The following is a 25768-nucleotide window of genomic DNA, read 5'->3' as shown; positions in this document are numbered from 1 at the left end:
TTACATACAAATATGCGGAAATGGGATATGACAACTGAAAACAGTACGCTACGCCTTGGATTTAAGACAGCAAGGCGTTTACTCACCGCGACTCCGTGAACGCCTTGTAAGCACTGATTTTATGGGAATTTTCTCATTGCGAAGCTTCCGATGCAGGCAGCAGAGAAACAGAATTGTGGCGACAGTCCCGAGCAAAAGCAACAATAATAGCAGCACACACTGAATACTTAGAGGTCTTAATAAGACCAAAAAAGCCGCAGCAATCATCACGATGTAGGGCAGCCCCACCTGTAAAAATGGATTCCTTATCTATTTGCTAAGACTGCATGCTGACAGGGGAATTGGTTCACTTGCGTTCCCTCTATTCACACTATCTGGAGGTCTGTTGGTTTCAGTAATGCAAGGCAACAACAAGCCATGACTCAGCAAGAGCCCCTCTTTACAGCTCATGCAGGGGGAGCGAGCATCTGCATCTGAGCTCAGCAAGGCTGCAGAGAGGAGGATATTTAAAGGTATCCGTTCTGCACAGACTGCGGTGTAAAAGCTTGGGACATCAGACACGTACATAAAATCATGGATGTCACAACGTCACAGAACAGTAATACGTGTCTTTTTCAGCTCAAATATTGCGATAGAACATTTTATGGGTTCCAAATGGGTAGCCTCTCTTCTTTTTACCTGGTACTCCTATTTGCATATTAAGCAAGTATAAAAGTAATAAGCCAAATGTAAAAACAGTTTTATTTTTGATTTAGCCTGTCCCACAGTATTAATTGATTTAAAACAAATATAGTATATTTTATCAATGTTAGTTTTGGACCACAGGAATTGACTTTAAGGTGACAGGAAATCCAGCAGTGACAATGTTTTTAAAAAGGCCACAGCAATATTGCTTTGCTTGATGCACTCATGAGTGTAAAACCCACAATATTACAATTAACATGCCAAAGTAATTTATATACAGTCGAGGTCAAAGGCTGAGTTTATCACCAAATTGCTCATCACCAAATTGCTCCTGGATTGGGAGAGGTTCCTCTTGGATGTTTTGATACCATTTCTTATTCATGGCAGTGTTCTTAGGGAAAATTTTGAGCAAACCTACTCCCTTGGATGAGAAGCAACCCTACACATGAATGGTCTCAGGATGCCTCACTGTTGGCAGGACACAGGACTCATGGAAGCGCTCACCTTTTCTTCTCTGGACAATAATTTGTCCAGATATCCCAAACAGTCTGAAGGGGGTTTCATCAGAGAAGATAACTTTACCGCAGTCCTCTGCAGTCCAGTCCCTATACTTCCTGCAGAATGTCAGTATGTCCTTGATGTTTTTCTTGGAGATAAGTGGCTTCTTTGCTGCCCTTCTTCAAAACAAGCCATCCTCTAAAAGCTTTTGCCTCACAGTGCGTGTAGATGCCCTCACACCTGCCTTCTGCCATTCCTGAGCATTCCTCAGAAGATCACTGAAATTATGTTAGCAGGCCATTTTGTGGCAGGGCTGAAATGCAGTGGCTAGAAAGCAGTCATTTTTTCTGGTTAAGTTAATTTTCATGGCAAGGAATGACTTTGCAATTAATTGCAATTCATCTGATCACTCTTCCCAATCTAGAGTTAATACAAATGCCAACCATAAAACTGAAGCAGCAAACTTTGTGAAAACCAAAATTTGTGCTAGTCTCAATACTTACATGCCTGTAATAAGAATGGATCACCACCAAAATAATATCTTGTTAGCAGTGGTCTAAATGTTAGAAATTGACAAATAGAGGACAGGATAGAAGATGGCTGACAAATTTGGTAACAGATGGCCTACACTTTGTAATTGTAAACTAAATGCCTAATGCTTATATTAAAAACAGTGACAAATCTCTATATCTTCCTTTTTGCTGACTATAAATAAATTATTTTACCTGAAAAAATTGTAAAACAAACGGGTTTGTTGTGTAGTTGAAACATATGAACAAATACTGCAGCATGATAACTCATTATACATGGCATAGTCTAATGCAGTGGAAGTGGTTCTGAATTATTGAACAATAGTGTTGATATTACATATTTTGGATTCTTCTGCAGTTACTGCACATTCATTTAATACGCTTAATGCTGCAAAGTTTTGATAAACTAATTAGCTCATATAATCACTTAAAGAGTGAACTATGAGTCATTCTGTTTTCTTAAGTTGCAGCAATTTGTGAAGAAAAAAAATGCAGCCTGTACTGCTTTTTTTCCACCTATAGAGAATGTTACTTACAAAATAACCCTAGAGGATATAGTGTCTCATTTTTAATTTTTTTTTCCCTGTAATTAATATAAAGTTCTCTGCAAATAGTATTAAATACTAGTTTCAAATACTATAGTATTACAACACTCTTTTTCACATTTCTAGCAACATGGTAGATCTCAAAGGAATAAAGTTCTTGTGTCATATTAATTGCAAAATTAGCAAAAATTACAAAAATTGCTAGAAAAAATGCTGAATTTTCCTTAATAATTATTTATTACCTTTACTGTTGTTTTTTCATCTTGAATATTTCTAGTATCTGTACAGTGCTAAAGTGTTTATTCAGTTTTTCAGGGTGTAAAAGGTACTGATTTACTGAAGTGTATGAAGTCCAATGTAAGAAATGTATTGTACAGTGCAACTGGTTCTTCCCTATGCTCAGAACAATAAAGTAAAAATGATACTGATCTTGATCTAAATTATCAACATTAAAGTGCATTATAAGGGTGCTGCAGCTCTCCAGAATCTCAGGACCTCAGGATGCAGCCCTACAGATTCCTTGTTCCTTCTTTAAATTAATATATTAACACTGCTTTGTTCTTCAAGCTACCTAGCCTGAAACAAAGAGTACATACAATGTTCTACTTGGAAACATTATTCAGTTCAACTGCATGTACTAGTAGCTTGTTTTAAGTTTGTCAGTTTCGCTCACCAAAACATTATCTAGCATGCAGGATGGACTTTTACTTTGAAAACTGACCTAGATATTTTTAACGTTGCTTGCTTCACAAATCTTCACAAAACAAGCGGGTAGGCTATTTTTTCCAACGTCCTATCCCGAATCACTGTTTATAAGTGTGTTTTTTGTCAGCCGCCGAAGTTATTGTTGTTTCACGGGGTCAGAATTTACTGTTTTATGGAGAGACACCGATAAATGTGAAATGGCGTTTATGCACTTGTTTTGTTCATATCATCTTGCCAACTAGCCAATGATATACCTAGCTAACGTTAGCTACGGAAGCAAGCAAGCTAGCAAGCCAGCCAAGTTTTTTGACCAAAGTGTATTGTCAATCTAAATAAGCAGCATTTATAGAGTAAAACAAGGTTATTTATGTTTATAAAACACTAGTTATTTTTTTTAAGTTGAAATGCCCAGATGACTAAAATGGAGAACCGTAGCACAACTTTAGAAATATATATTTTTTTATTACTCGGCAACGTTTTGCAGCGTGGTAAACTACAGCTGAGTTTTTGTAACCCTTCAAAACTACTCTTGATTTCTTCACAGATCTAAAAGAGAGCAGCTAGCTAGCTATGTCTACTTCTGCAGTGACTGAAGATGCTGAGGATGATGACGTTGAGTTTGTATCAGTAAGTGTATTAAAAAAATGAAAATAAGACATTTTATTATGACAAATGTAGCTTTAGCGCTTGCCAGATCACAGCTGAACCCCGTCCTTAAAATTGTGCACGTTTCAGGAGGGTCTTCTCAGACCAGTTCTGGAATGCATAAACCTCGTGAGTGATGGGGAGGAAGATGCAGGTGTTTGTACGGTGAATATCTTATGCCTTACAATGATCGTTCAAGGACTACGTGCCTTGTATTAAAATACATTTCATAAATCAATTGCTTGCACCTGTGTCAAAACTACCCTTTTATTTACTGTTCACACTTTAAATGGAATGGCAAGGTTGAGGATCAAGTTGACAGACAAAAGGCCCAGGTAGTTTCCACGTTGGACAGACTGGCTCGTCAGGTCGCAGTTGAGAAACAAGAGAGGGCAGAAAAGTGCAAAGCCTTTAAGGTTTGTTTTTCCCCCACTACCTATGATTTTTATTACATCTACCCTCCATGACAATTTCACTTTACATGTGTTGAGTGTGTCAAGGGCCATGCTTGTATTTGTTCTTCAGGAAAAGATGATTTCATTGCAAGCTCACGGTCGTCAAGAGTTGGCAGTCAGGCGTTGCAGCAATGTGGACAGTAATGATGCCAAACGCTGTGTGGACATCTGGCTGAAAATGCCAGGTTTATTTTACCTCAGTCAATGCAGACTAAGCAGAATTTGTAGAGAATTATTTTTTGTATCACTATGGCTAAATCAAATTACATAGTGTCTGATGTAATTTGAATTTCTTTTCAAACACATCATGGCAGTGAATTGTTCAATTGATCTTCACTCAGGATTAAAACCTGGCATCATCACCACAGACACAGGCTGGAGGTGCAGATCTGTCCCCAATCCCTCATTCAGAATTTGTCCTCAAACCTGCCCTGTGATTAACTGTTGCCGAGTCTATGACAATGTCCCTCTCCTCGAGGGCCACCTTAAAAGGTCAGTGATAGTCTGGTATCAGTGTAAGATTTGGCTTGCACCTTGCAGGTTGTATAGGCTTGGATTTGACGTCTAAGTCAGGAAATGTCATTTCTGCATTCCACAATGTTGATATTTTTGTAAAGCACTTTTTTGTAGTTTTGAGGCTAAAGACTGCAGGATGTCACACAAATGACCTGTACCATTATAAAAACTGTTCCTCTGTGCATATGTTTTATCAAAGTTTTCGGGTGTGTTTTGAATTTGTAGATTTGACCACTCACCATGTGACCCCACCATCACCCTTAAGGGCAGCCCTGCTTGTGTTTATGCCTGTGTGGCCTGTGGCAAGCACTTTGACACCAAAGAGGCCTGGAGGATACACCTAGATGCAAAGGTTTTTCGATTTGGTTTTTCGATTTGAATCACCAGGGGTGATTCTAGGATTTTACTCTTAGGGGGGCTCAGCCCCCAAACAGAATATGGAACACTACATGCATCAACATATGAATGCAATACAGGGCTATAAATTTCCGTATTTGTGCAGATGTATTATATTCTTATTTTGAAAAAAATTCAACAGATTGCAAGTTGGATAAATATTAAACATCAAGGTAAGATTTATTGAAATACATAATGCATACCAACAAGAACTAAATGAGTTCTGCATCTGAAAGCAGTAAGCCAGACCACAGTGTATAACAATACTTTAAGGAAATGCCCAGGGTATTTGACAGCACTGATTAGGGCCCTCTAGTGGTAATGTAATGGTTTATGTATTGCATTTTTGTTGTGTGTAGGGGTGTCACTGTTTATGTTGCATATGTAGAAAGTGAGTTGTCATGGGCATAGCATGTCGTGTAGAGCAGGATTCTTTAATATTATTTGTGGTTGTAATTCATTCCAAATGAGAGAAACAAACATGGTCCACTATTTGAAGAATAAGGTATGCTTCTGCTTGACTAGAATTTCAAACCTGCATGCTGGGTGGAAAATATTGATGAGGCTTAGTGTAGAGATCCCTAGTGTAAGCAATGAGCTGCCACTGCACAATGACAGGCTGTGTAGAAGGGACGAAGAAATTAACAGCCTTCAAATAAAAACTAAACAACTGGTTAGGGTGAAGAGGAAATGTTTGAGGTCAGAGATATAGACAGTCCAATACTGCCATGTATGAAAAACTATCCCCTATTGCTATGTCAGACTAAGTGATCTAATTTGCCCTCTCACCTGGCTGCTATTATTAACTTCTGTAGTCTTAGTATGTCCACGTAAGTTAACAAACTCTCGGATATCCATCTATAGAAAAACAGTCTACACGGGAAAACGTTTGGCTAAAAGGGCTCAAGTTGTTTCTGTTTAATTAATTATGTCCTGAAAAAGGCTGCTGAAGAATTTTAAAAGAATTGCCTTGGTAGCTGCTCAGTTTACCTTGCTTTTCAACATCATTATAATTCTCAAATGTTTAAAAAGTAGCACAGCCTGCTGCGGTAAAAGAACATGAAGCTGACTGCTGGCTGAATTTCCCACTCGTGCAGTTAGATTACGGGGACAATTCACTGACCTCATTACGAGCAACAATTTTTGTACTCATCTTTATCATTTGTGATACAAAATCTTGAGCACTGTATAATGCTACTAAAGGTTTCATTATTATTCAACACACATTCTTTAACTTTAGAGAATATCTAACTATATGTTAACTAGCCAGTTTACTTCAGATACTTCTGCTGCGCTGCAGCAGTTGATGGTCTTGGGCCGCTGCACCTCCTGCACCAAAAGCCACACTGGATGAGATGGCCTACCGCCATTAATGTCGAATGTATACAAATTAATTACAGTTATGTCTTTTGTAGAGCTTGGTACAATGACCTAAAAAATGACCTGTTTGTTTGCCACTACAGTTGTCTTCCGCCGATGCTAGTGGTCACGTCAGCTCTCAGACCTGCCAGCTGATTGTGTGCTTTGCATGCCCTGCCTGCTACCTGCTCTTCAACATTAGAGATGAGTGTCTTCAGCACATGGCAGCCAAAAACCACTTTACTCAGTTCATCTCTCTAGGCGGTTAGTGATGATGCTGTGGCTTCTAAAAGCCACTTTATTCAATTATTGCATGCATTGTGTAAATCCCCCATGTTCACTTTGATAAAGAGGGTGAATATTTAATTATTTTTAGCTTTTCTAATTAGAATAAATATTTTTAGCTTTCTAGTTATCTAATATGTTGCCTCATAAATGTTTCTTAACATTTTCCAATCAGAGGTGAAATCATCAACGGTGCCAATTCCAATTCCACGATATGCAAAGAATCGGCTAATTACTTTATGTAAAGATGTTGTATTCAGTGTAAAATGCACAGCTTGCTCAATGGTGCTTACTTCACACATGGAAGCAAAGGCCCACTTCAAGTAAGTTTACTTGCTCACTCATGCATTAAGTATAGTGATATATCATCAAAAAATATATAGCTGCACTGGAATGCAAGCATCACAACCTGAATTTTTTTTTTAAACTAATATTTGCATTACGTGTTTGGTGCTGTTGTCTCTTACTGCACTCCCAGTGTGCACTGCAGACAGGGTTGTGCCATTGCTGAAGCTAACCAGAGCATAGCTCAGGTTATGAAGCAGCTGACGGTCTTGGGCCACTGCACCTCCTGCACCAAAATCTTCCTCTGCCAAAGGTCAATGGAGGAGCACAGAGAGCAGATGCAGCATGTGGTAGAGGCGGTCAACAGTGTCGAGCAAGCACTTCTGTATTACAGCAGCTCCTACGAAAGCCGACACGGCCTCCAGGGTCAGCCCTCCAAATGTGCCAGAGCAACTGAAGCCTCACCCCATAGAGAAAGAAGAGAGAAAAGTGAATGTCTCTGGTCACAGACCAAGCGACAGAGGCTCTCCAGCTCAGCTTCTTGGGTTGACGGCAGGGCTTTGAACCTAGCCTGGTTCTGCGAATGTGGCCTGCGGTACATGGAGGAGGAGGAGGCCAGCAAGCACCTTCTCTCGGCTAACCAGATCTTTCACAAGTGTGCCATCTGCGGCAAGCTGATGGGAGAGTCGTCCATCGCCCGTTTGCACATGAGCAGGTTTCACGGTGGCGCTCACCTGTCCAACTTCCTCTTCCATTGCCGCCTGTGCAAAGTCGAGATGCCCCGCATGGAAGACATTGTGTCTCACATTGGCGTGACCCATCGCGGCCACACTTACTATCAAGAAAGAGAGGACACCACAGAAAAGACCTCGTCATGTCCTTCCCCGAACCCTTGCTCCAGTGCTGCAGATAACAGGCCAGCCCCCACCTGTCCTGCTCCTCCTCCTGGACGCAAGCAGCGGTGGCTGTGCAGGATGTGCGAGGACCTGTTTGAGTCTAAGGCGGCGGTGCACGAGCACTGCAGCAATGTGAGCAGTCATAGCTTTCAGAGGTTCGCCTGCGGCCACTGCCCACAAAAGTTCTTCAAGGAGTCCACCCTTCGGCGGCACTGCACCAATGAGCACGGTGGCCACCTGCTCCTCCGCTTCTTCTGCGGCCTGTGCGACAGCATGCTCTACGACTCTGAGCATGAGTTCCAGGAACACTACAGCAGCCTGCACAGCAGGGATTACTACCGCTTGGAGCAGGTCGAGAATGGTACTTCCTCAGCCCTGAAGAGCTTGGTAGAGGCCCCAACAACGAGCGGGAGCCTCCCACAGCTCTGCCCCTGCATGGGCTCCCAAAGAGCTGACGAGGAGCAGAAGTCCTTGTTCACGAGGTGCATGAAACAACTGGCAGGCAAAGGCAAGTGCGAGTACATCTGTCGCAGATGCACAGTGGCAGTCGGCTCTTATTCGCAGATAAAAACACACATGTACCTGAAGCATGGGGCCCAGGGGAAGGACAAGAGTTTTGATGTCATCTGTGCATTATGCTCCGAGAGACAGAGGGATGTGCCCAGTTTCCATTCCCACTACCATGCCCACCACTGCTTATTAGAGCCCTGTGTGTCTTCTAGAAGCAGTGGTCTCAGCAAGGATGCCCCCAGTGGCATGATTCTGAACGCAGAGGAAATCTCAGCAGGCAGGAATGGTGAGGCTTATTTATAAATTAATGGATTGGTTTTCTTCTGGTTGTTTCTGCTGTGGAAGCGGGTTTAATTAATACAAGCATGTAAGGGAACCTTTGTCTGCCAGAGTGACTCAGGTTAGAGAGTGAGGTCTTAAATACAGTTGGATACATAGGTCTTGGTAACTAAATAACAGGGCAGTCATTTAATTATTTAAGTAGGGGAAAGAGGAGTTTTGGTATCTTTTGACTTTGATATGTTTAGAATATTCAAAGGTTAGTCAACCTTCCCAAAATATTCCCAAAGAGGAGGAGACCAAAAATTTGAATAGATGGCTGCAGACATTATTCAGCCTCCATACTGTTGTGTAACATCTGCTAAGAATGTTGTTGGGCTGTCTGAAACTTGTGGGAGACTTGCATGTATAGATGATTAATTACTAAGTAAATTATTCATTCACTTCTTTTCTAGCTGAGGAGTTTCAGGATGTAAAGAGTATCATTTCTTCAAGCACTGATGTTACTATAGAAAACCCTAAGGGCTCTAAAGGTACCCATGGTGAATTTGATAAGTTTACAAAAATCTTCCGTTTCTGGTCATTTCTTCTTTAAGAAGTTTAAACTTTTGCATTCTAGGGTATTTTATGTAAGGTGAGCATATAAACAGAAGATTTTGTTTTCCTTAGATGATGCTGATGAGGAGATGAAACTGGCTTTGGCTTTAAGCGCAGAGGAGGCAAAGAAGCCAACACAGTTTGATCCAGGTGAGTCAGTGTAACGACTTTTTTAAGCAGTTTACTCAGCTGGCACATCATATCTAAATGTTTATGACTTTGCATTCATTAATCAGATGTTTATTTCCACTAGCTTTGAATACATGAAATCTGGTAGCAGTATGGGTACGTTAAATAACCTTGTTAAACTCACTGTTGGCTCTTATGGGGGAAAAAGAGAGGCAAGGGTAATAAGGAACATTGAAACCTACCTGGTGCATGCAGTATGGGGCTTTCTGTTCATGGTATATATGTGAGTGTGTGATTTATTTTATTTATCTATATTTTGGGGGGGAATGTGAAAAGTTATATATACCTACACACACACTCATTCCCATTTGCAATACAACTTTTCATATTCCAAGGCCTGTGAAAACCCTTACTCACATTAAGACTTAAGTGCATTTGCAGTGAGAATGAAGACTTCCTCTACAAAACTCTGGGAAATGTATAATAGTTTTATCCAAATTTGGATCTCCTAAGGAAGTCATAAATGATATGATGACTTTGCTCATGTTTACCTGTTTAGAGAGTGGACACACTGACCTATAAACAATCTGCTGTTAAGACAACAAGAGATCCTTTGGTGCCGCCTTATCATGCTACAAATAAAATAAAATAAAAAGTAGCTAATATTATAATTAAACACTTCAGAATCCTCCAGGATAATGTGGAGACTTGCAAGAGATGTAATCAGCTTTAAATTGGAGAAACCAACGGATGGCTTGCTGATCGTTTTGTTGTACACCTTTGGACGTTCAGAATTAAGGATTTGCCATTTCCAGTGGCAAGGCATTTTTAAGATTATGGACATTGCATTAACGTATCTGGTAGCTATGAAGTTAGGAAACTCAAAGAAGAAGAAAAAATCAAAGTGTGATTCACACCTCGCCACTGCTGTGGGCCATACATTTTAAATGTACTCATAAATGAATCTTGAAAATGAACAGGAACCTATATACAGTACTGTGTCTACACGGTATGTCACAGACTAATTTAGGGAAATAGCTCAATAAGGTGTAGTGCTCTTAGATCCACAAAACATATAATTATGTTTTATGAATGTTTGTTTATTTAATCTACATACTAAGTTAACAGCCTTTATAAATATTTCAAAATACTGTTTAATTTTCACAGAAATGGAAGAAGCTTTGAAAAGAAGTCTGGAGGAATTTTGATCGGAAGAGGATGACAATATTAAAAAAAGGATGTTTTGGCAGTCATTTCATGTAAGAGTTTAAATGTATTTGTTTTGGTGAGTGTATTCTGAACATTAAATAAAGAGAGCTAACTAACTCTGCGTGTTACTTTCTAGTTCATATACAATAACATCAGGTTGTTAGAATGAGGTCTGTTATGTTATAAACCCCACCCTATACCCAATACGTTTCTGTTCTTCCCAGAGGGCAAGGAGTTTTGCCCCTGGGAAGTTCCAAGCCATGTTTGGAGTTGTTACTCAAGGACGCTGTACATCGAGGAAACCACTAGAACGTGTAGTTAACAATTGACCACCGCAATTGGTAGTTCCCGCAACACCAGATTCACACGATGGCCCAAGCAAAAATTAACGCAAAAATTAACGATGCCGCGAAAGGAGGCAAATTTTGCAGGTCGATTTCAATGGCGGATCGATCTATGCGATTGCTGGAGAGTCTGGATCAAATTGAAATGAGGTAGGTTGCGCGTCCTCTGAAACTGCATTTGCAACGTTCAGCCTATACGGTGGTAGAAATGGTATTAGCGTTGTCGATTTAAAAAGAACTGCGACTGCGAATTTTTTATTATTTTTTTTACGCTGCCGTATTAGTACAGGTTATATCGTACTGAATTTTGAGCAAAAGTTGACACGGGTGCAGCCGGCAAAACGGCGACAGCTGCTGCGATGTAGCTGCTCGAGTTAGGCTATAAATATAAGTTGCAACACAAGGTGCACTTGTATTAGGATTCATGATTAACGTTGAATGAGCTCGAAGGTGCAAAGCCTAATTTTTACTACAGTTTAAATTTAAGCAAGTTAAACGTCATATAGGTTATATATATATATATATATATATATATATATATATATATATTAGATAGGTTAACTAATAAACAGGTGTAGGTTTTGCTTTTACTTAGCTGTTATAAACAAAGAAAATGTCATTTCAAGAATTATTTATCGTTGCTATTATAACGTATATTTTGTGAAAATATAGTCTGCAACAGATGTTCCTGTAACTCCATATCCCGTGTTTGATCACAGCGACCATCTAATCCATTAACTTCAATTTACCTGAAATTATAACTCAGTTGTAATCTATTGTTTCTGTATAAAAATGCGCGGATTATTTTCAGATGTCTGGTGTCATTTTTAAGACGCCAGTCTTATATCGCTTACTATGTAAGAGTTTGCTAAACAGTCAGAAATGTGGTCTGTTTCAGGGTGGAGGCACTAAGAGAGGCGGCCACAGCAATGGAGCAAGAGAAAGAGTGCTTACTAGAAATGATTCAATCCATTCAGAACAGCCAGGAAATGCGAACCATATGTGACGGTAATGCTGTGTGCGAAACCCATCTGAATTCTCAAGAGTGTAATGTCATAATTGCAAAACTGAAACGCGCACTATTTTCCCCAGGAGAAAGAGAAGAGCTCGATCTGACTGCCAACAGGCTCATGAGTAGGACTCTAACTGTGCAGGTTTCCGTAGATACGATCCGAAACCCACAGCAAGAAGATGCGCTGAGAAAAGCCACGGCCATTATTGATGAGATAGTCGCTAAAGTGCTTGAAGACTTGGAGGGCGCAAAGAGGAGTTTGCGGGCTTTGCACGCGGCTTGTGTCACAGATGCAGGCCCTGTGCCCATTGATCAGAAGTTTCAAAGCATAGTAATCAGCTGTGCGCTGGAAGACCAGAAGAAAATCAAGCGGCGACTTGAAACCCTGATAAGGAACATGAACAATACAGAACGAACAATTAAAATCATGACCTACCAGAAGGTTGATGAATCTAAGAATGACAGTGGCAGTGGTAAATAACGGCATCGTGGTAAACAGCGCGTTTTGGGGGTGTATACTATATCAGAGCCTTCGCTAATTACTTGAATAACCACAGGCTGCCCAGTTTCCCTACATTTCATAAGAACGTCATTAAACTTGTTGGCCCTTACGCTTCATCATAGTTAACACCTAGATACGGTATTTGATTTACTACAAAACATTTTTCTCTATGAAAAAAAAGTTTTAAAATACAGTTTGAGGCTATATTAAGATTTTTCCTCAACACAGAGAATTTGGTGGAATTCGAAGTGGAGGTCTTCATTTTGGTATTAGGCCTGTAATCACAGTATGGAACACTTGCCATGGAAACCATGAGTGTAGGAAATAGCACTGTTCAACATGGTTCAATAAGCATTTGTATACCCAGTTGTTTACATTAAGGGAATGCTATAAGGTATCCTGTTCCTATCTTTACATCAAGTATGCACTGATCATACAAAGTGCAATAGGACACAGCCCAATTAACTGTGATAGTAAGTGTTATTTATGCAATGCTACTCAAGTATTTACTTTGAAATTGCTGAAATTATTTGAAATTATTATAACTTCAAATAACAAAAATCCTCAATTTTTAAAAAGACATACCCAACAATAGTACACTTGCTGGAGACGAATTGTATTATTTTCTTAACCACTCAGTTATAGTTTTGTTATTAAAAGTATTTAATATTTAACAAAATTTAGTGTCTAAAAAAGGAGCATCACAGCAATGTTCATCTTCAATTCCTCAAAATATCTGCTGCAAATACAAGGCATTCAGTTAACAGTAATAATTAATATAAGATTGATAAGACTTAATTTTACTTTGAATTTATTTTCTTTTAAATGTACAATTTTTATTTACACTTGAACATATTTCCATTCTAATTAAAATTATGGAGCCATGAAAGTACATTTTAAGTGATCTCTGACAGGTTCATACAGTTTAAAGCTCAGATAATGATTGAAAATTATTTGTTGCCGGTATACTCAAAATTTGAACCTCAGGTTCATCACTCTTTGTACTTTACATCTAATATATGAAATAAGTTTATTAAACAGAGTTAAAATAAATCATTTATTGTACAATGAGTACAGGTTAATGGACCAAAGAGAGAAGAGATCAAGGCAACAGACGTAATATTATGAGACACACTAGATAAGACATCAGCAAAATAAATGAGCAATCACACAAAGTCTCTAAAATGACATTGCTGTAGCTTACTAACACATTCAGTCAAGAGTGGGTGCAATAACATTTGCCAGCTTTCATTTAAAACAAAGCATACATTACATACTGTGAAGGCATCACAACTAAAGGAGAAAAAAGTAACCACTATTAGCAATCATAATAGCAGATATACTGAATATTTCAAAGTATATTCTTAAGGATATGCTCAATCATAAAGTGATTTAAATTGACATATAAAGTGCCTTAAATTCACTGTAGTGTATTTTTTATAGCAAAAGCCCATAATGATAAGATATGCAGAATTACAAAATACAAAGAGAGCAAGGTAGAAAGCAGATCACAATTGTAAACATGTTGGTGGCCATTGTGGCTAAGTACCATGGATCCACATTCACACTTTAATGAAATATAAGGCATGCATGTTATGAATAAATATGAAAATTAATAATAAGCCACACTGATGTGTTTTGTATGTTGAAGGATTTTCATGTGTGCTGTCCACCAAAGAGTTAAAATTAGTGAATAAATTCTCTCATTTTTTTAAAGATTAAAGGAAATGATTCTAATGAAAGCCAATGGAATCAATCATTTTGAAGCACACTCTGATACAATAGGACCAATGCAGTGTAAGTGCCGACCAAATGCTTTCAAATAAACTGTTTTTCCAGAGTGCCTGCAAAATGGTAGAAGTTCCAACAACTTGGGCTGGACTGCTGGCCCGTTTCTGTTTTGTGCCAGAAAGCTGGTTCCTTCTGGATGAAGGTACCAGCAGGGAGTATATGAGGCATTGAGTACAGGGAGGAGCCAGAGAAAGAAGGGGCGTGGTTGGTAGAGATATATACTGGACAGGAGGGAGGAGCTGTTTTGTGGGCAGTAGTAGCTCAATGGTTAAGGTATTTGACTCATAATTAGAAGGTTGCTAGTTCAAGCCCCACCACTACCAAATTGCCACTGTTGGGCCCCTGAGCAAGACCCTCAAGTTGTACTCAGTCATAATTGTAAGTTCCTTTGGATAAAAGCTTCAGGTGAATGTTTTAGGTATGGTCTTTCTCCTAAAATGTCAGTTGCTGCATAACTCATTCAGATCAATTGAAAGTACAGTATAATGGGTTTACAGATTTACTCATCAAGCTGAATGCCACAATTTTTCTTCCAACAAATTGCAAAAAAAGGCCAGTCCAAGGGCCATAGCATCTATTATTCCAATATACATGGTCACAGCTACAGAATATCACACCATTCATCCTCAGTGGCACATTCAAAGCACTTGTGCTTTGATCAGGGGTTACAGAGATGGCAAGTAAAAGCTGATGTCCAAGGTCATTTATAGTAGCATTTACCAACCCCGCCCAAACGCAGTGCACATTTTAATTTCATTTTAGCTCCTAACACACTTAAATCTGCAATCAAGAAAAATTAATCCTTGTTTGGTTTTGCTATGAGCTGGGACCCAGTCCTTGGTATGGTGTACTAGGTTGGGAAACATCCGTTTATAGGAATCCAGGAGTATAACTGCATTCTCATGTAATTCTTTGACACCAATTTTACATAATGGATTAGTGTTTATTTACATTACAATAACTTTAGGAGATAATTAGCTTTTTACACTTTTCCAGGTGGAAGGCACACAGAAACATCATAGCCAATATTGTGATCCATAAAAATGGCTATGGTTTTATGGTGCAGCAGTGAGCTCATTGTAGATAATGACCAGGTGCAAGGTAAACTGCAGTTTTGTCCACTGGAATGTTTGTAGGTATTTATTTATTCATTTATTTATCTGATCACATTGGAGTGCATTTAGTCATTAGCTATGACCTGAAAATGTTTCAGTCATGGGCATATAGTTGCACATTATTACTAGCAGGTATTCTCATGCGTATTAGTAGTACTTGAGACGTTTTACAAACTGAAATGATTGCTGAAACTTGTTACTAACAATATTTACATTTCTTACAAGTACATACAGCTTTAAAAACTTTTTGGCACTGTGTTAATGCTATGGTTTTCATCAACTCATCTGATTACAATCTCTCATACAAAAATACCTTTAGGAACAAGGACTGAAAATAGTGAAATCGTATTACTTTGTTGACATTATAAACAAATAATTTTTAATGCAAAGCTTGTGTTACTAAATAATCTCTCTCACTCGGTACAAACATATTGCACAAAAGATGAACAGTCAAATGCACAAATGATAAGAGTAAAAATGATGTCTGCTTTTAGATAGCCTAATGTTACTAGTGAATGTTACCCTGCTCTATACCACATGAAAAAGCACAATCTTAGTAACTTGCTATATTTTTTTATATTGAGAGAAAATATATTTTCTGATCATTCCAATTTTAAAGCCACAGTCCTCAATTAAAAAAAAATATTATAGCATTACAGCAATATTGTAGTCTAGTTAGGCTGAATCAAGTTAGTCTTTCAACGAAACCATTTAAGGGTATTATTTGCAACTGTTTGCTCCTTCTCTGACTATGAACAGCTAAACCACTTTGATATTTTGTCTATATAGCAAGTCAGTTACAGAAGACTTGAGGGGTGCCTAATAGTCATCATCTCAATGAATCAGGTAAAATGTAACAGATTTTCACAAATCAAGAAGTGTGCCTTTAAGATCGTATTGACCCCCCTCTAAGGTTGCTTTAACCAGTTGTAACCAGCAGAGAGCACATTTCCACAATTTGTCTGCTATAATCGTACATGACATTCTCCCTTATAAATCAAGGACACCAAACATGACTACAGGATGTGCAAAAGTTATGAGTTCATCTAGTAGTAAGGGCTCCTGTGGATGGAGCATGTTTACATGGAGATGGCACCCTTCTCTAACCCAGTTAGTGTCAGTTATGTTCCATGTCACCTGGACCCCATCTGCAGGTCATCTCTCCCAACAAGACAGTCAAGGCATACCATAAAGGAGGAGATGTTCTAGACAAGTCTGCAGCTACCAAAAGGGATTTTCTTCTTAGTTCTCTGCTTGTTTGGTCGCAGATTGATGACCTCACGGCCATTGAGATCAATGGAGTTCTGGTTCAGGTGGTTGCCACTGGTAGTGTTGAAAACACCTGAAAGCATGAAAAACAGTTGGTATAGTTGCATGACAATATCACGATTTTGTTATGTCACCATCATGTATTTTTGCAGTTTTGAACAGTCAGGGTGTATAGCAACAGCTTAAAATAATTTGAATTAAAACAGATATTTTGACATGACATCATCGCTGTAATTTTAAATGAAATGCACAACTATACAGTGTTACTCAATTACATGGACATCGTCTTTGTTCCAAACATAAAAGCCATGAGTGGCATTATCCTGCTCCTGATAGACAATCAGGTGACCAGGTAGGGAAAAGTAATAAAAAAAAAATAAAAAATAAAAAATCATCAATAAAGCAAAGCCTTTTACTAGCTTGGTGTCTAGGAGTGCCTAACAAATACCAATATTTTCCATCTAGCCATAAAATCAAATATTGATTTCTGTTAAATTTATTTATAAAATGTTAATGTCCCCGAAATGGCATGTGATGTGTCCAAGGAATACAGGGAGAACAGGGACATATACACATGCTCAGTTGAAATGTTATTTCAGTTTAATTTGAGTGCCAATTAAAAAAATTATAATTTACAGTATGACTATGCAGATAAATGAATCTTTAACAGCACTGCAGAATTGTACAGATAAATTAGGACTCACCTATTTTATTGCTTGATGTGTGAACAACTTCTGGATTCTCAGCTGTCTTTTGCTTGAGCCGCTGCAGGTATTTTTCTGCTAAATATTTAAAAACTACAAAAGCACATGCACATGTATTCCATTATTACTAACCTCTCTGGACAGTTCAACCAAACAGTGCCAACACTGCTAGCAAATGAATTTCAGAGTCGGTTTGAGCATTTACAATAGTGAAAGTCTAAACGTCTTTGCTCTGTGAATGAATCAAAGCTAAAGTTATCAGAGAGTGCTATGACATGCTTCCGAGCAACAACAGACTTTTATTAATTGTTATGGGATTTAGTACTACTTGGTTGAACTCTTCATTTAAATTTCATTTATATCAGGGACATCAAACTCTAGTTCAGAGGGATTACAACACTGCATATATTTGGTCTTACCCTGCTTTAAACCATTTAATCTCTGTAGTGGTGTTATCCTCACCAAAGATTTACGTAAAAAAAACCAACCTAAAACTCATTTGGCCAATTGGGGCCTTTGCATTAACTGACTGTTGTCCTGTCCTTGACATAGTGCTACGTACCTTCATTGACATTGAGGTCCTCTTTCACAGAGGCCCGATAAAACCTTAATTTGAGCTTCTTGGCAAGACCCTCTGCTTCCTCACTGCAGTGTTAAACATGAGTGTTAAACATAGTTTAATACTGGTGTTTCATAAGAACACATACAAATATAACAGGAAATCTGGAATCTTGCTCTACATTTAGAGTGAGACTTACTTTTTTATCACTGTATCATCCAGGAGGTCAATTTTGTTCTGTACCAGGACAGTCGGAATGTCTCCAACCTCCATCTCTACTTTCTCCCTCCAGCTGCTGATGGCCTCAAATGACTCCCTGTCCGTGGTGGAGAAGACCAGCACGCAGGCCTGTGCACCTGCAGGTAACACACAGATGCCATCACTCCATATACACCACATTCCCCCCACCAGAAAATTAAATGTCAGAGTTCCTCAGCTAATCACACCTCGGTAGTAGGCCTTAGTGATGGCGTCAAATTCCTCCTGACCTGCAGTGTCCCATAACATCAACCTCACATCTTCGTCATTTACACTGAAACACGGAGGAAATGGCAAATGAAACAGCCAAATTAGCACAGCTCAACAGAGATGAACACATATCAATACACGTGCACTGAAACCTGCAGAAAAGTTACATCAGACTTACTTCTACGCGATGCATTCATTTTACGAATCACAAGTTACAGTCCACATTTTTATAAATATGCCATTCATGGCATTTCTCTATATACGAGTACCTTAAAATTCATAAGCCCAGCACATATGAAAGGAGTAGAAATGTGGCTTACTAAAACAGCCCTTTGTCTTCTCTCCATGGCCTTTTTTAGATATTTCCCACAGATAGTATCACAGTGTGGCTTAGACTAATACTGCATAGCAAAATTGCTAGATTTTCCCTTTTGCAGGGAGAAGTCATTTGTTGGCACAAATATGTAATTAATTATTACATCTGCCTGAAATGTGACAGGCATACTCTGAAATGTTGCTCAAACACTTTTCACACTACCTTCCTACAGTTCATTATTGTACTCTGCTCCACTCAGTTCTGAAGTGAAAATTCTCCCAATCTAGGTAAGATGGCTGGAACTGAAAATACTCTTCTTTATTTGGGGCTTCAAATGTAAGACATGGAGTAGCACAGTCCTCTAGTGTTCCATAAATTCAGAAAAAGTGTGTACTAAAGGAGTGGAAGTCTCATCTCTTGACTATATCTCTTGACTATATGACACACACACACTAGCAAACATACTTCACTTTTTCTCAGCAGGAAATAGGTAGAATGTCAGTGTAAGTTGCGTAATAAAGAAACCCACATCCCCGTGACTACTTGGGGGCAAGTGACTCATAACTATCACCACATAGAGACTAACAAAATGATAGAACTGGCCTTACTTAATATTATGCTGCTTTTGGGAAACTAGGCCCATGAGCAATTGAAGAATTTCAAGTTTCAAATTTGTTACTAGCATTTGCTGTCCTTCAGCAGATGCTGATAATCATGTCAAAAGCTCTCCTTGATTTCAGTTTAATGTTGACTGGTCTCTCTCCAAGTAGGTATCAAATTCTAAAGAATAACTGACAGAAGAATTGTTTTGACACTGAAACAACCTTTCAATTGCAGGAGAAGGCACTGAACAAGGCTAAGTGAAAGGAAAACAAAATTGCTGAAAACCTTCCTGCAGTTTAAATGGAGAACATCCACTGATGAGCAAGATATTGGGCTCATAAAATGAGTAAAAAAGTAACAGGCTGACGGTGTGCACTTACACTATTTGCCTTTCCAGGAAGTCGACACCAATGGTCTTTTTGTAATCCTTGGTGAAGATGCCTTTGCAGTATCTCTGAATCATGCTCGACTTGCCCACAGCGCCATTGCCCACAACCACCACCTTGATGGCCACCTCCATATCCTCTTCCAACATGGCTGTAACCTCAATAGGGCAACCTGCAGGTTCGGGCTCGTTTGGACTCAGCTACAATAGGCTTACTTGATGCCTCTCCTATATCTCCAAAAGAAACAAGAACAAAAAAAATACCACTCACCAGCCATGTTCATAATATACATAATATAGACTACCACACTTATTAGGCCTAAATCCTATGTATCAGGAGATCCCAACACACCCAACAGGGTATAAACATACATTAGTGAGAAAACACTGGAATAAGATGGAATTTGTTTCTATTACATGAGATGAGTCCATGAATATCTATGATCAATCGTACCATGTATACTAGGGGTGGATGATATGAGCTAAAATTCATATCATGGTATTTTCCACTATCTAGAATAAATAAATAAATAAATAATAGTTGTTGTTCATTTTTACTTGCCCTTTTAAAGTAATAAATCATAATAAACCTCAAAGTATAAACATGAGCCAAAACATGAGTGTTAATTGAAGAATAAAATCTTGCTTTTCTTTATTGTGCAAAAGGTCAACTTTGCAAGCATGAAACATAAATAATGGTATTTAAATCAATCAAATGTTTTAAAGAAACCTAAGTACTTGAGACAATTTAAATAATTATTACTTTAAGTTTTAATGTTTTAAATAATTTAATGCATTTTTTCCTCTAATAGGGTTATTATTTGGACAGGATTAGTTTTGCAGACCTGTGTCCATAAAGTAATTTTACCACAAAATGGCTAATATTTATGACCAGTTCACATAGGACAAGAAATGTCAGTATAAATTCAGAGATGGGTGTGTCTACTAGATTTACACTTTGCCATCGCAAACAATTCCACAAGTGTTTCAGTGGTCACAATAAAATGTTAATTCCTCATGAAATAGTAATTAAACATATTATGTTCAGGGCTATTATGAACCAGCAGCATCTTCAATGCTAAATGTTGATACTTAATAAAACTACTTATAGTAACAATAACTTATATCTGAACATAAGCAGGCTACATTAAAGGACCAATAAGTTATTGTTACCACCAAAAATGAGCAAACAATATTTATGAAAGCGATCATTTATTTACACATTATTTTCTATAATGTACAGCTTGCATGCAATGAAGAATCAAATTGCCTGGTATTCCTCAAATGAACCAATTTATACTAATCGGGTCCCCCACATGGAAGCGGCCACGTTTAAAATAGACTTCTAAAACATCTGATAAAATAGAAAATCTGAAAATTTGAGGCCACTAGGTATCAGTACAATGGCTTCATAACAGAAGAATCAATATTGGAAAAAATACTTGCTCTTAAATGTAGTAGAATTAACCCAATTATCATAAGTGTTGCTTTAAATGGTAGCAAATTCTTTTTTGAGTGCATCCATGCTTGAGAAAAAAAAAAACTAATTTTCCACACAATATGTGCAATATTTACTGACATGGCAATTCACGTGGGATTAAAATAACCTGAGTCTATTTCTTTACCAATCATTTTATAGCAAATAAACAATGGAATCTTGAAAGCATGTGCAAGCTTTCAGTCTATAAAAATGACATGCCAGATTTGGCATTGAGTCATTGAGAAACACGCTTAATTACATTTTCCCACCTCCCCATGTAAAACTAATCCCTACTGAATAGAACTATCTGTGGCCTGAATAAGGCTTACTTTTGTCGCCTCTTCATACCCAAACATGTGGTTTCAAGTGCTGAAATATATTGCAAAAAAACCCTCAAATTGTGAGATGAGTCATGGTATTAAAACTGGCAAAATGGATGTGCTAGTAGCTCTACTCTGGAGAATGGCAAACAGATCATCAGCTATACATAATCAGGTCAAGAAGACGTAAAAAAGCTGGACACTTTTTGTTGTTTTCACAGCTACTGTTGTCACTGCTGTTTCTCTAAGCGCATGCATATAGGCAAATAGCCACGTGGATTCCAATATGACTGTTCTCATTTAAGTCACATCACCATGAATTGGATACAAACCTCATCCAAGACCACACACAAAAGTGACTCAAATCTAACTGGAAATAATGGAATGCGTGTTCAAGCTGCCGTGAAAAAAAATCAGATGCGTCACATTATGGCAAAACTTGGATTTGGGTCACTTCAGCCTGGTAATGTGAATGTAGCATAATTCTTAATTGTCTGATTCAGCCTCGGCCATGTTTCCCTCCTCACTCATCTTCTACTCGGCTATGTTTACCAATTGTCTTAGCAAAGATAGCTAGCCAAGTTTGCTTATTTTCCCACTCATGTGGATAAGAAATGTAAGCAAAGATAACCTGCCTGAGCCATAAATGTAAGGTGTAAAACTGCTTTTTTTGTTGTTGTTTCTAATCTCTAATTAGAGTTTTTCTGTGTTTCTGGGTTTTTTTCTGTGTTTTCCAGTTGCAGCTCTTTTTATATATGTTTATTTTGTCTTGTAAGAACAAAACAGCAAGGCTATTACTGATTCACTGTTTTGCAGCAGTTGGATGGCACTGTATGGCACAGTGGCAGTTGGATGCCACTGTGTACAAAATCTGTGTCATGGTGCTGTCATACAGAATTCACTTTAATACCGGTATACTGCCCAGCCCTACCCTGGACAACAGTGTCTGCTGAATTCTGTAAATGTACATGAATAATTCTTAATTTAAAGATCACTGAAAGCACTTAAAAAGAAGCAGATGAACTCTTTACCTACAAAGGAACCGTCCATCATTGCATCCCTTACTGTAACATATACTATTTTCTTAATCATAAATCAGGATAGGGCACTTCAAATTAGCCTTAAAAACAGAAGTAAAACTTCTAATATTTCATTGGAAATAATAAAAGTAGTGGAGCAATTATTGGAAAATGGCTGTTTCATGCCATGCAGGCAAAAAGCAATAGTAACCCAACAGAGACATCATGACACTAGAGAGACCACACTGCTTGCATAGCAGGTCACATTACAGAGGCCTATTTCCTCATCTTTTAGAAAGGTAACTAAATACAGCAGGCTAACTGATGCAACAGTGATACCCCCTGAACTGTTCCACAGAACCTTTTCACAAATACTGCTGGACAGAATTCACACTGAAAATTCTGTTAGAATCACTTCAAGACAGAATTCACATTGGAACTTCTCTTGGTCACTGAAACTCTTCAGTGATTTTGAAGAGAACAGAGCAAGTCACTACATTAAAGGAGCAACATACAGAGAATTAATGACTGGGAGAAGCTTGTCCATCCCTTTTCCTCTCTTTTCTTCCATTTTTTGAAGGAGTTTGTTAGTGAAGTAATGAGTATCACCATGATGCTTCAGGAGAGTAAGTCTTGAAGGGAACACAAATACTATTCCACCACATCCAAATATGAATTTAACTATACACAACAGACATAGCAAAGACCCCTCATTGAACAGAGATGTGGCATCAGATAAAATATCCTGGGATGTATAAAATCATAAACAAATTCTACTTAATTGTTCTTAATGAAGCTGATCTGTGCTTGCCATGTGTAGACAATTTTTGTGGCCATATAGTTGCACTTCATCATATGTTGCAGTTCAGCTAATGTTACTGTGAGTGACAAACTATCTTTAAGAAAAGTGCATTGATCCTGAGCATGACAACAGAAGTAATCATTTTGGATTGAGATCATGCCCTTAAGTTACAGCCATGATGTCTCCAAGTCTAACATTTCAAGTTGCTACAGATTTTCACAAGGGGGTTCTCCACTTCGGGTGTGAACATTGTGTCAGAGGAATGACACAAATGAGAAACTTTTTTAGGACCCAATGGCCCTACAATGAAACTAGACCTACGCCAAGCAACACAAGGTTGAAAATCTATGATCCTTTCAGTCTTACTTCACTTTTCTCCACACACTCTAAAAGATATCTGGCCAAGTAGTATTGTATTTTGACCAAAAGGGTCATATATATTAAAATATACAATAAAAAACATTAGGATACCCCTAAATAAAAACAAAGATAACTTGCATGCATGAAAGCAATCAAAAAATATTCATTTTACCTGTCAAATAAGCACTGTTCCATATTTTAGCACCTATGAAATGAATCGATGCAGCTTTGTTCAAGATAGCTAAAGGCATTCTTTAGCCTTAACAAAAATCTGCCTCCACCTAGATGCCCCCACCTTTATTCTAGCCACATGTAAAGTAAGAAAAGGTCTTACAAAGTATTTTTGTATTATGTAGTATTATGTCTTTGGTAGGTCAGAGCTGTGGCTAATATAATAGTATATTTCATGCCTTATGGAAGGTAAAAGGTAAATGTGGGTTAAACAGACTTTAAACCATTTTTTGAAGTAATAAAAATTACATTTGTAGGTCTGGGCATTGAATAAGAAATGCAAAGGTAAGGCCTATGAATTGTAATACAGAATAGAGGCCCTTGTGTGTCTCTGGGTGCAGAGAAGAAGCTTTGTTACAGGTGGTTTCAAGGCCTCCGTGCAAGCCTCTTGTAAGTTCTGTGGGTAAGCAAGGTTTGTTATCTTACCACCAAGGACAGGGTGATGCTAACCCACAACTTTATCTTAGAGGGGTTTGGTGGTGTGAGTTGAGATCATCTTAGTTTAAAATGGGATCTCAATTTGCACATACTAAATAATGGTTTGGATATAATGGTGGAGAGTTCAAACACTAGTATGTAAAAGAAGGTGGGGCGATTACATGATCACTCCTGAAACATAAAAATGTGGGTTCTTAACGTCATTAATCAGACATTCTTCAGAGGATGGCTCAATGACTGTTGATCTGCAATAAAGAACAGGACCAACTATTCTCTTCAACTAATTCCGAAGTCTGCATTTTTATTCTTGAAGGAAATAGATATTATACCAGCATACAGAGGAATTTAGGAACATTTTTTTCATTATCATTTTAATTTAGTAATAGAAACTGTCTCTAATTTCTATAGGCAGTGGTCAAATGTCTCAGGCACTATAAAAATGAAATCACGGTGTCATATACCTTAACAGGTATTGAAGCTTATCTGAAGGACACTATTCCTGATATGCCTCTAAGCAACATGTAACCAAGGAAGTCAGCATAACCCAAAACATAGGGGATGGGGAGAAATGTTAGTAGCCTATTTGAATAGAGAAGCCTAAGTTGGCACTGTGAATAAAACTAAATAGAACTATCTCCTAAAATAGTGTACCTATTAGTATATTGCTTTTTAATAAGTATATTTATCTTTAAAATAAAATAAAAATGTCTACACACAAGAACACATGTGCCAATTAATGTCGGATTGGTTTACTCATGGAATTTATGACAGTTGTAAAATTACCCTATGGTAAGTACACGAGAATGTTAGCTAGCTAGCTAGCTAGCAGGCAGGCAGGCAGGCAAGTCGTTACGAACCTACAAAATACTCATATCCCGTCCTCCCCTCGAATTTTAAACCATTAGCTCGTCAGATGTTATTCTTGATTAAATATCGTTATCTTATTAAATTATAAGAACTTAATGCATGGCAAAGAAGATCGGCCTCTGCACATAAATCTAAAACATGTAACATCGTATTCTAGCTTCTTACCTGCATTCGCTGTTAACAGCAGCAGTCCTTTGCTAGCCAGCTAGCCTAGGACGCATTTTCTTTATTCGCATGAATTAAAAGTACAATCGTCGTCGCAACACCTAGGGAAAAAACGTCCCCGCAGTGTTGGTTTCCGAAATCTCTGTAATTAAATGTAGTTAAATTGGTCAGTGTAAAGATGTATCAGACAGCGCACGCTTGTTGTTGTCGCCAGCTAACTAGGCTGCAGTTCTAAGAGGAGCGGTATCCAAGGGGCCTAGCGACGCCTCGTGCTTTCTCCGCCAGCGTTGCTATAGCTGGCTGCAGCGTAGTGCCCACAGCATATGAACACAATAGTAATTACTCTAACAAGCGTTCAACTTAGAAAATTTTTTAAAATTTTATGTCATTGAAAGATGACACAATCGTGGATTGTGAGGCATTCGTGGAAATTTGCTCATGATGGTGTTGGATACTTTTAAGTGAAACTACGAGATTTCCGGCACTTTTTTTTTT

At 38.2% G+C, this 25768-nt stretch overlaps 4 protein-coding genes across 28 annotated transcripts in view; 2 read left to right on the top strand and 2 right to left on the bottom strand.

Moving 5' to 3' along the window:
- Window positions 1-446, bottom strand: part of dst (dystonin) — a 104609-nt gene extending 104163 nt beyond the window's left edge. For 13 of the 18 annotated variants that reach the window (XM_081724191.1, XM_081724201.1, XM_081724196.1 and 10 more), the window contains exon 1: window positions 87-430. In XM_081724191.1, coding sequence (XP_081580317.1) covers window positions 87-267 — 181 coding nt within the window. In that variant the 5' untranslated portion in view covers window positions 268-430. Of the gene's footprint in view, window positions 1-86 lie in introns of all 18 variants that reach the window. The other 5 variants (XM_081724203.1, XM_081724210.1, XM_081724209.1 and 2 more) reach the window with 3 other exon arrangements.
- Window positions 447-3004: 2558 nt separating this feature from the next.
- On the top strand, window positions 3005-10640 carry znf451 (zinc finger protein 451). Of its 7 annotated transcripts, none has more exons than XR_014126513.1 (13): window positions 3005-3028; window positions 3507-3589; window positions 3698-3772; window positions 3910-4023; window positions 4133-4247; window positions 4404-4554; window positions 4804-4930; window positions 6438-6597; window positions 6794-6941; window positions 7097-8307; window positions 8522-8595; window positions 9044-9121; window positions 9258-9319. XR_014126513.1 is itself a non-coding variant. In XM_081724670.1 (13 exons), the coding sequence occupies exons 2-13, from the start codon at window positions 3533-3535 to the stop codon at window positions 10520-10522; spliced, it is 2643 nt and encodes an 880-aa protein (XP_081580796.1). In that variant the 5' UTR covers window positions 3005-3028; window positions 3507-3532; the 3' UTR covers window positions 10523-10640. The 7 variants fall into 7 exon arrangements, 5 of the variants coding, with proteins under 5 accessions (XP_081580796.1, XP_026879476.2, XP_081580798.1 ...); XR_014126514.1 differs by having other exon boundaries at window positions 9044-9130; window positions 9258-9307; XM_081724670.1 differs by adding an exon at window positions 10482-10640 and having other exon boundaries at window positions 7097-8595; window positions 9258-9335.
- A 102-nt stretch (window positions 10641-10742) lies between these two features.
- On the top strand, window positions 10743-13470 carry bag2 (BCL2 associated athanogene 2). Its single transcript, XM_027023635.3, has 3 exons — window positions 10743-11017; window positions 11766-11875; window positions 11960-13470. The coding sequence occupies exons 1-3, from the start codon at window positions 10893-10895 to the stop codon at window positions 12358-12360; spliced, it is 636 nt and encodes a 211-aa protein (XP_026879436.2). The 5' UTR covers window positions 10743-10892; the 3' UTR covers window positions 12361-13470.
- On the bottom strand, window positions 13425-25727 carry rab23 (RAB23, member RAS oncogene family). Of its 2 annotated transcripts, none has more exons than XM_027023613.3 (7): window positions 25274-25727; window positions 19587-19825; window positions 18266-18351; window positions 18019-18175; window positions 17823-17905; window positions 17261-17353; window positions 13425-16629 (listed from the first exon to the last, which is right to left on the bottom strand). In XM_027023613.3, the coding sequence occupies exons 2-7, from the start codon at window positions 19739-19741 to the stop codon at window positions 16493-16495; spliced, it is 711 nt and encodes a 236-aa protein (XP_026879414.1). In that variant the 5' UTR covers window positions 19742-19825; window positions 25274-25727; the 3' UTR covers window positions 13425-16492. The 2 variants fall into 2 exon arrangements, with proteins under 2 accessions (XP_026879414.1, XP_026879424.1); XM_027023623.3 differs by having other exon boundaries at window positions 19587-19819.
- Between the last annotated feature and the right edge of the window lie 41 nt (window positions 25728-25768).

Source organism: Electrophorus electricus, chromosome 12 (genome assembly GCF_041902795.1).
Source record: "Electrophorus electricus isolate QZ-2024a chromosome 12, ASM4190279v1, whole genome shotgun sequence".
Classification (NCBI taxonomy): domain Eukaryota; kingdom Metazoa; phylum Chordata; class Actinopteri; order Gymnotiformes; family Gymnotidae; genus Electrophorus; species Electrophorus electricus.
The sequence above is the reverse complement of the archived record's forward strand: the minus strand, read 5'-3'. Positions and strand labels throughout refer to the sequence as shown.

Coding starts and splice junctions, on each gene's coding strand:
- rab23 (XM_027023613.3), bottom strand. CDS start 19,741: ATGTTGGAAGAGGATATGGAGGTGGCCATCAAGGTGGTGGTTGTGGGC. Junction 18,352..19,586: donor TTCCTGGAAAGGCAAATAGT/GTAAGTGCACAC, acceptor TCCGTGTTTCAG/TGTAAATGACGAAGATGTGA. Junction 17,906..18,018: donor GATGATACAGTGATAAAAAA/GTAAGTCTCACT, acceptor TTAACACTGCAG/TGAGGAAGCAGAGGGTCTTG.
- bag2 (XM_027023635.3), top strand. CDS start 10,893: ATGGCCCAAGCAAAAATTAACGCAAAAATTAACGATGCCGCGAAAGGA. Junction 11,018..11,765: donor CTGGATCAAATTGAAATGAG/GTAGGTTGCGCG, acceptor GGTCTGTTTCAG/GGTGGAGGCACTAAGAGAGG. Junction 11,876..11,959: donor AATGCGAACCATATGTGACG/GTAATGCTGTGT, acceptor TATTTTCCCCAG/GAGAAAGAGAAGAGCTCGAT.
- znf451 (XM_027023675.3), top strand. CDS start 3,533: ATGTCTACTTCTGCAGTGACTGAAGATGCTGAGGATGATGACGTTGAG. Junction 3,773..3,909: donor AAGATGCAGGTGTTTGTACG/GTGAATATCTTA, acceptor TGGAATGGCAAG/GTTGAGGATCAAGTTGACAG. Junction 4,024..4,132: donor AAAAGTGCAAAGCCTTTAAG/GTTTGTTTTTCC, acceptor TTTGTTCTTCAG/GAAAAGATGATTTCATTGCA.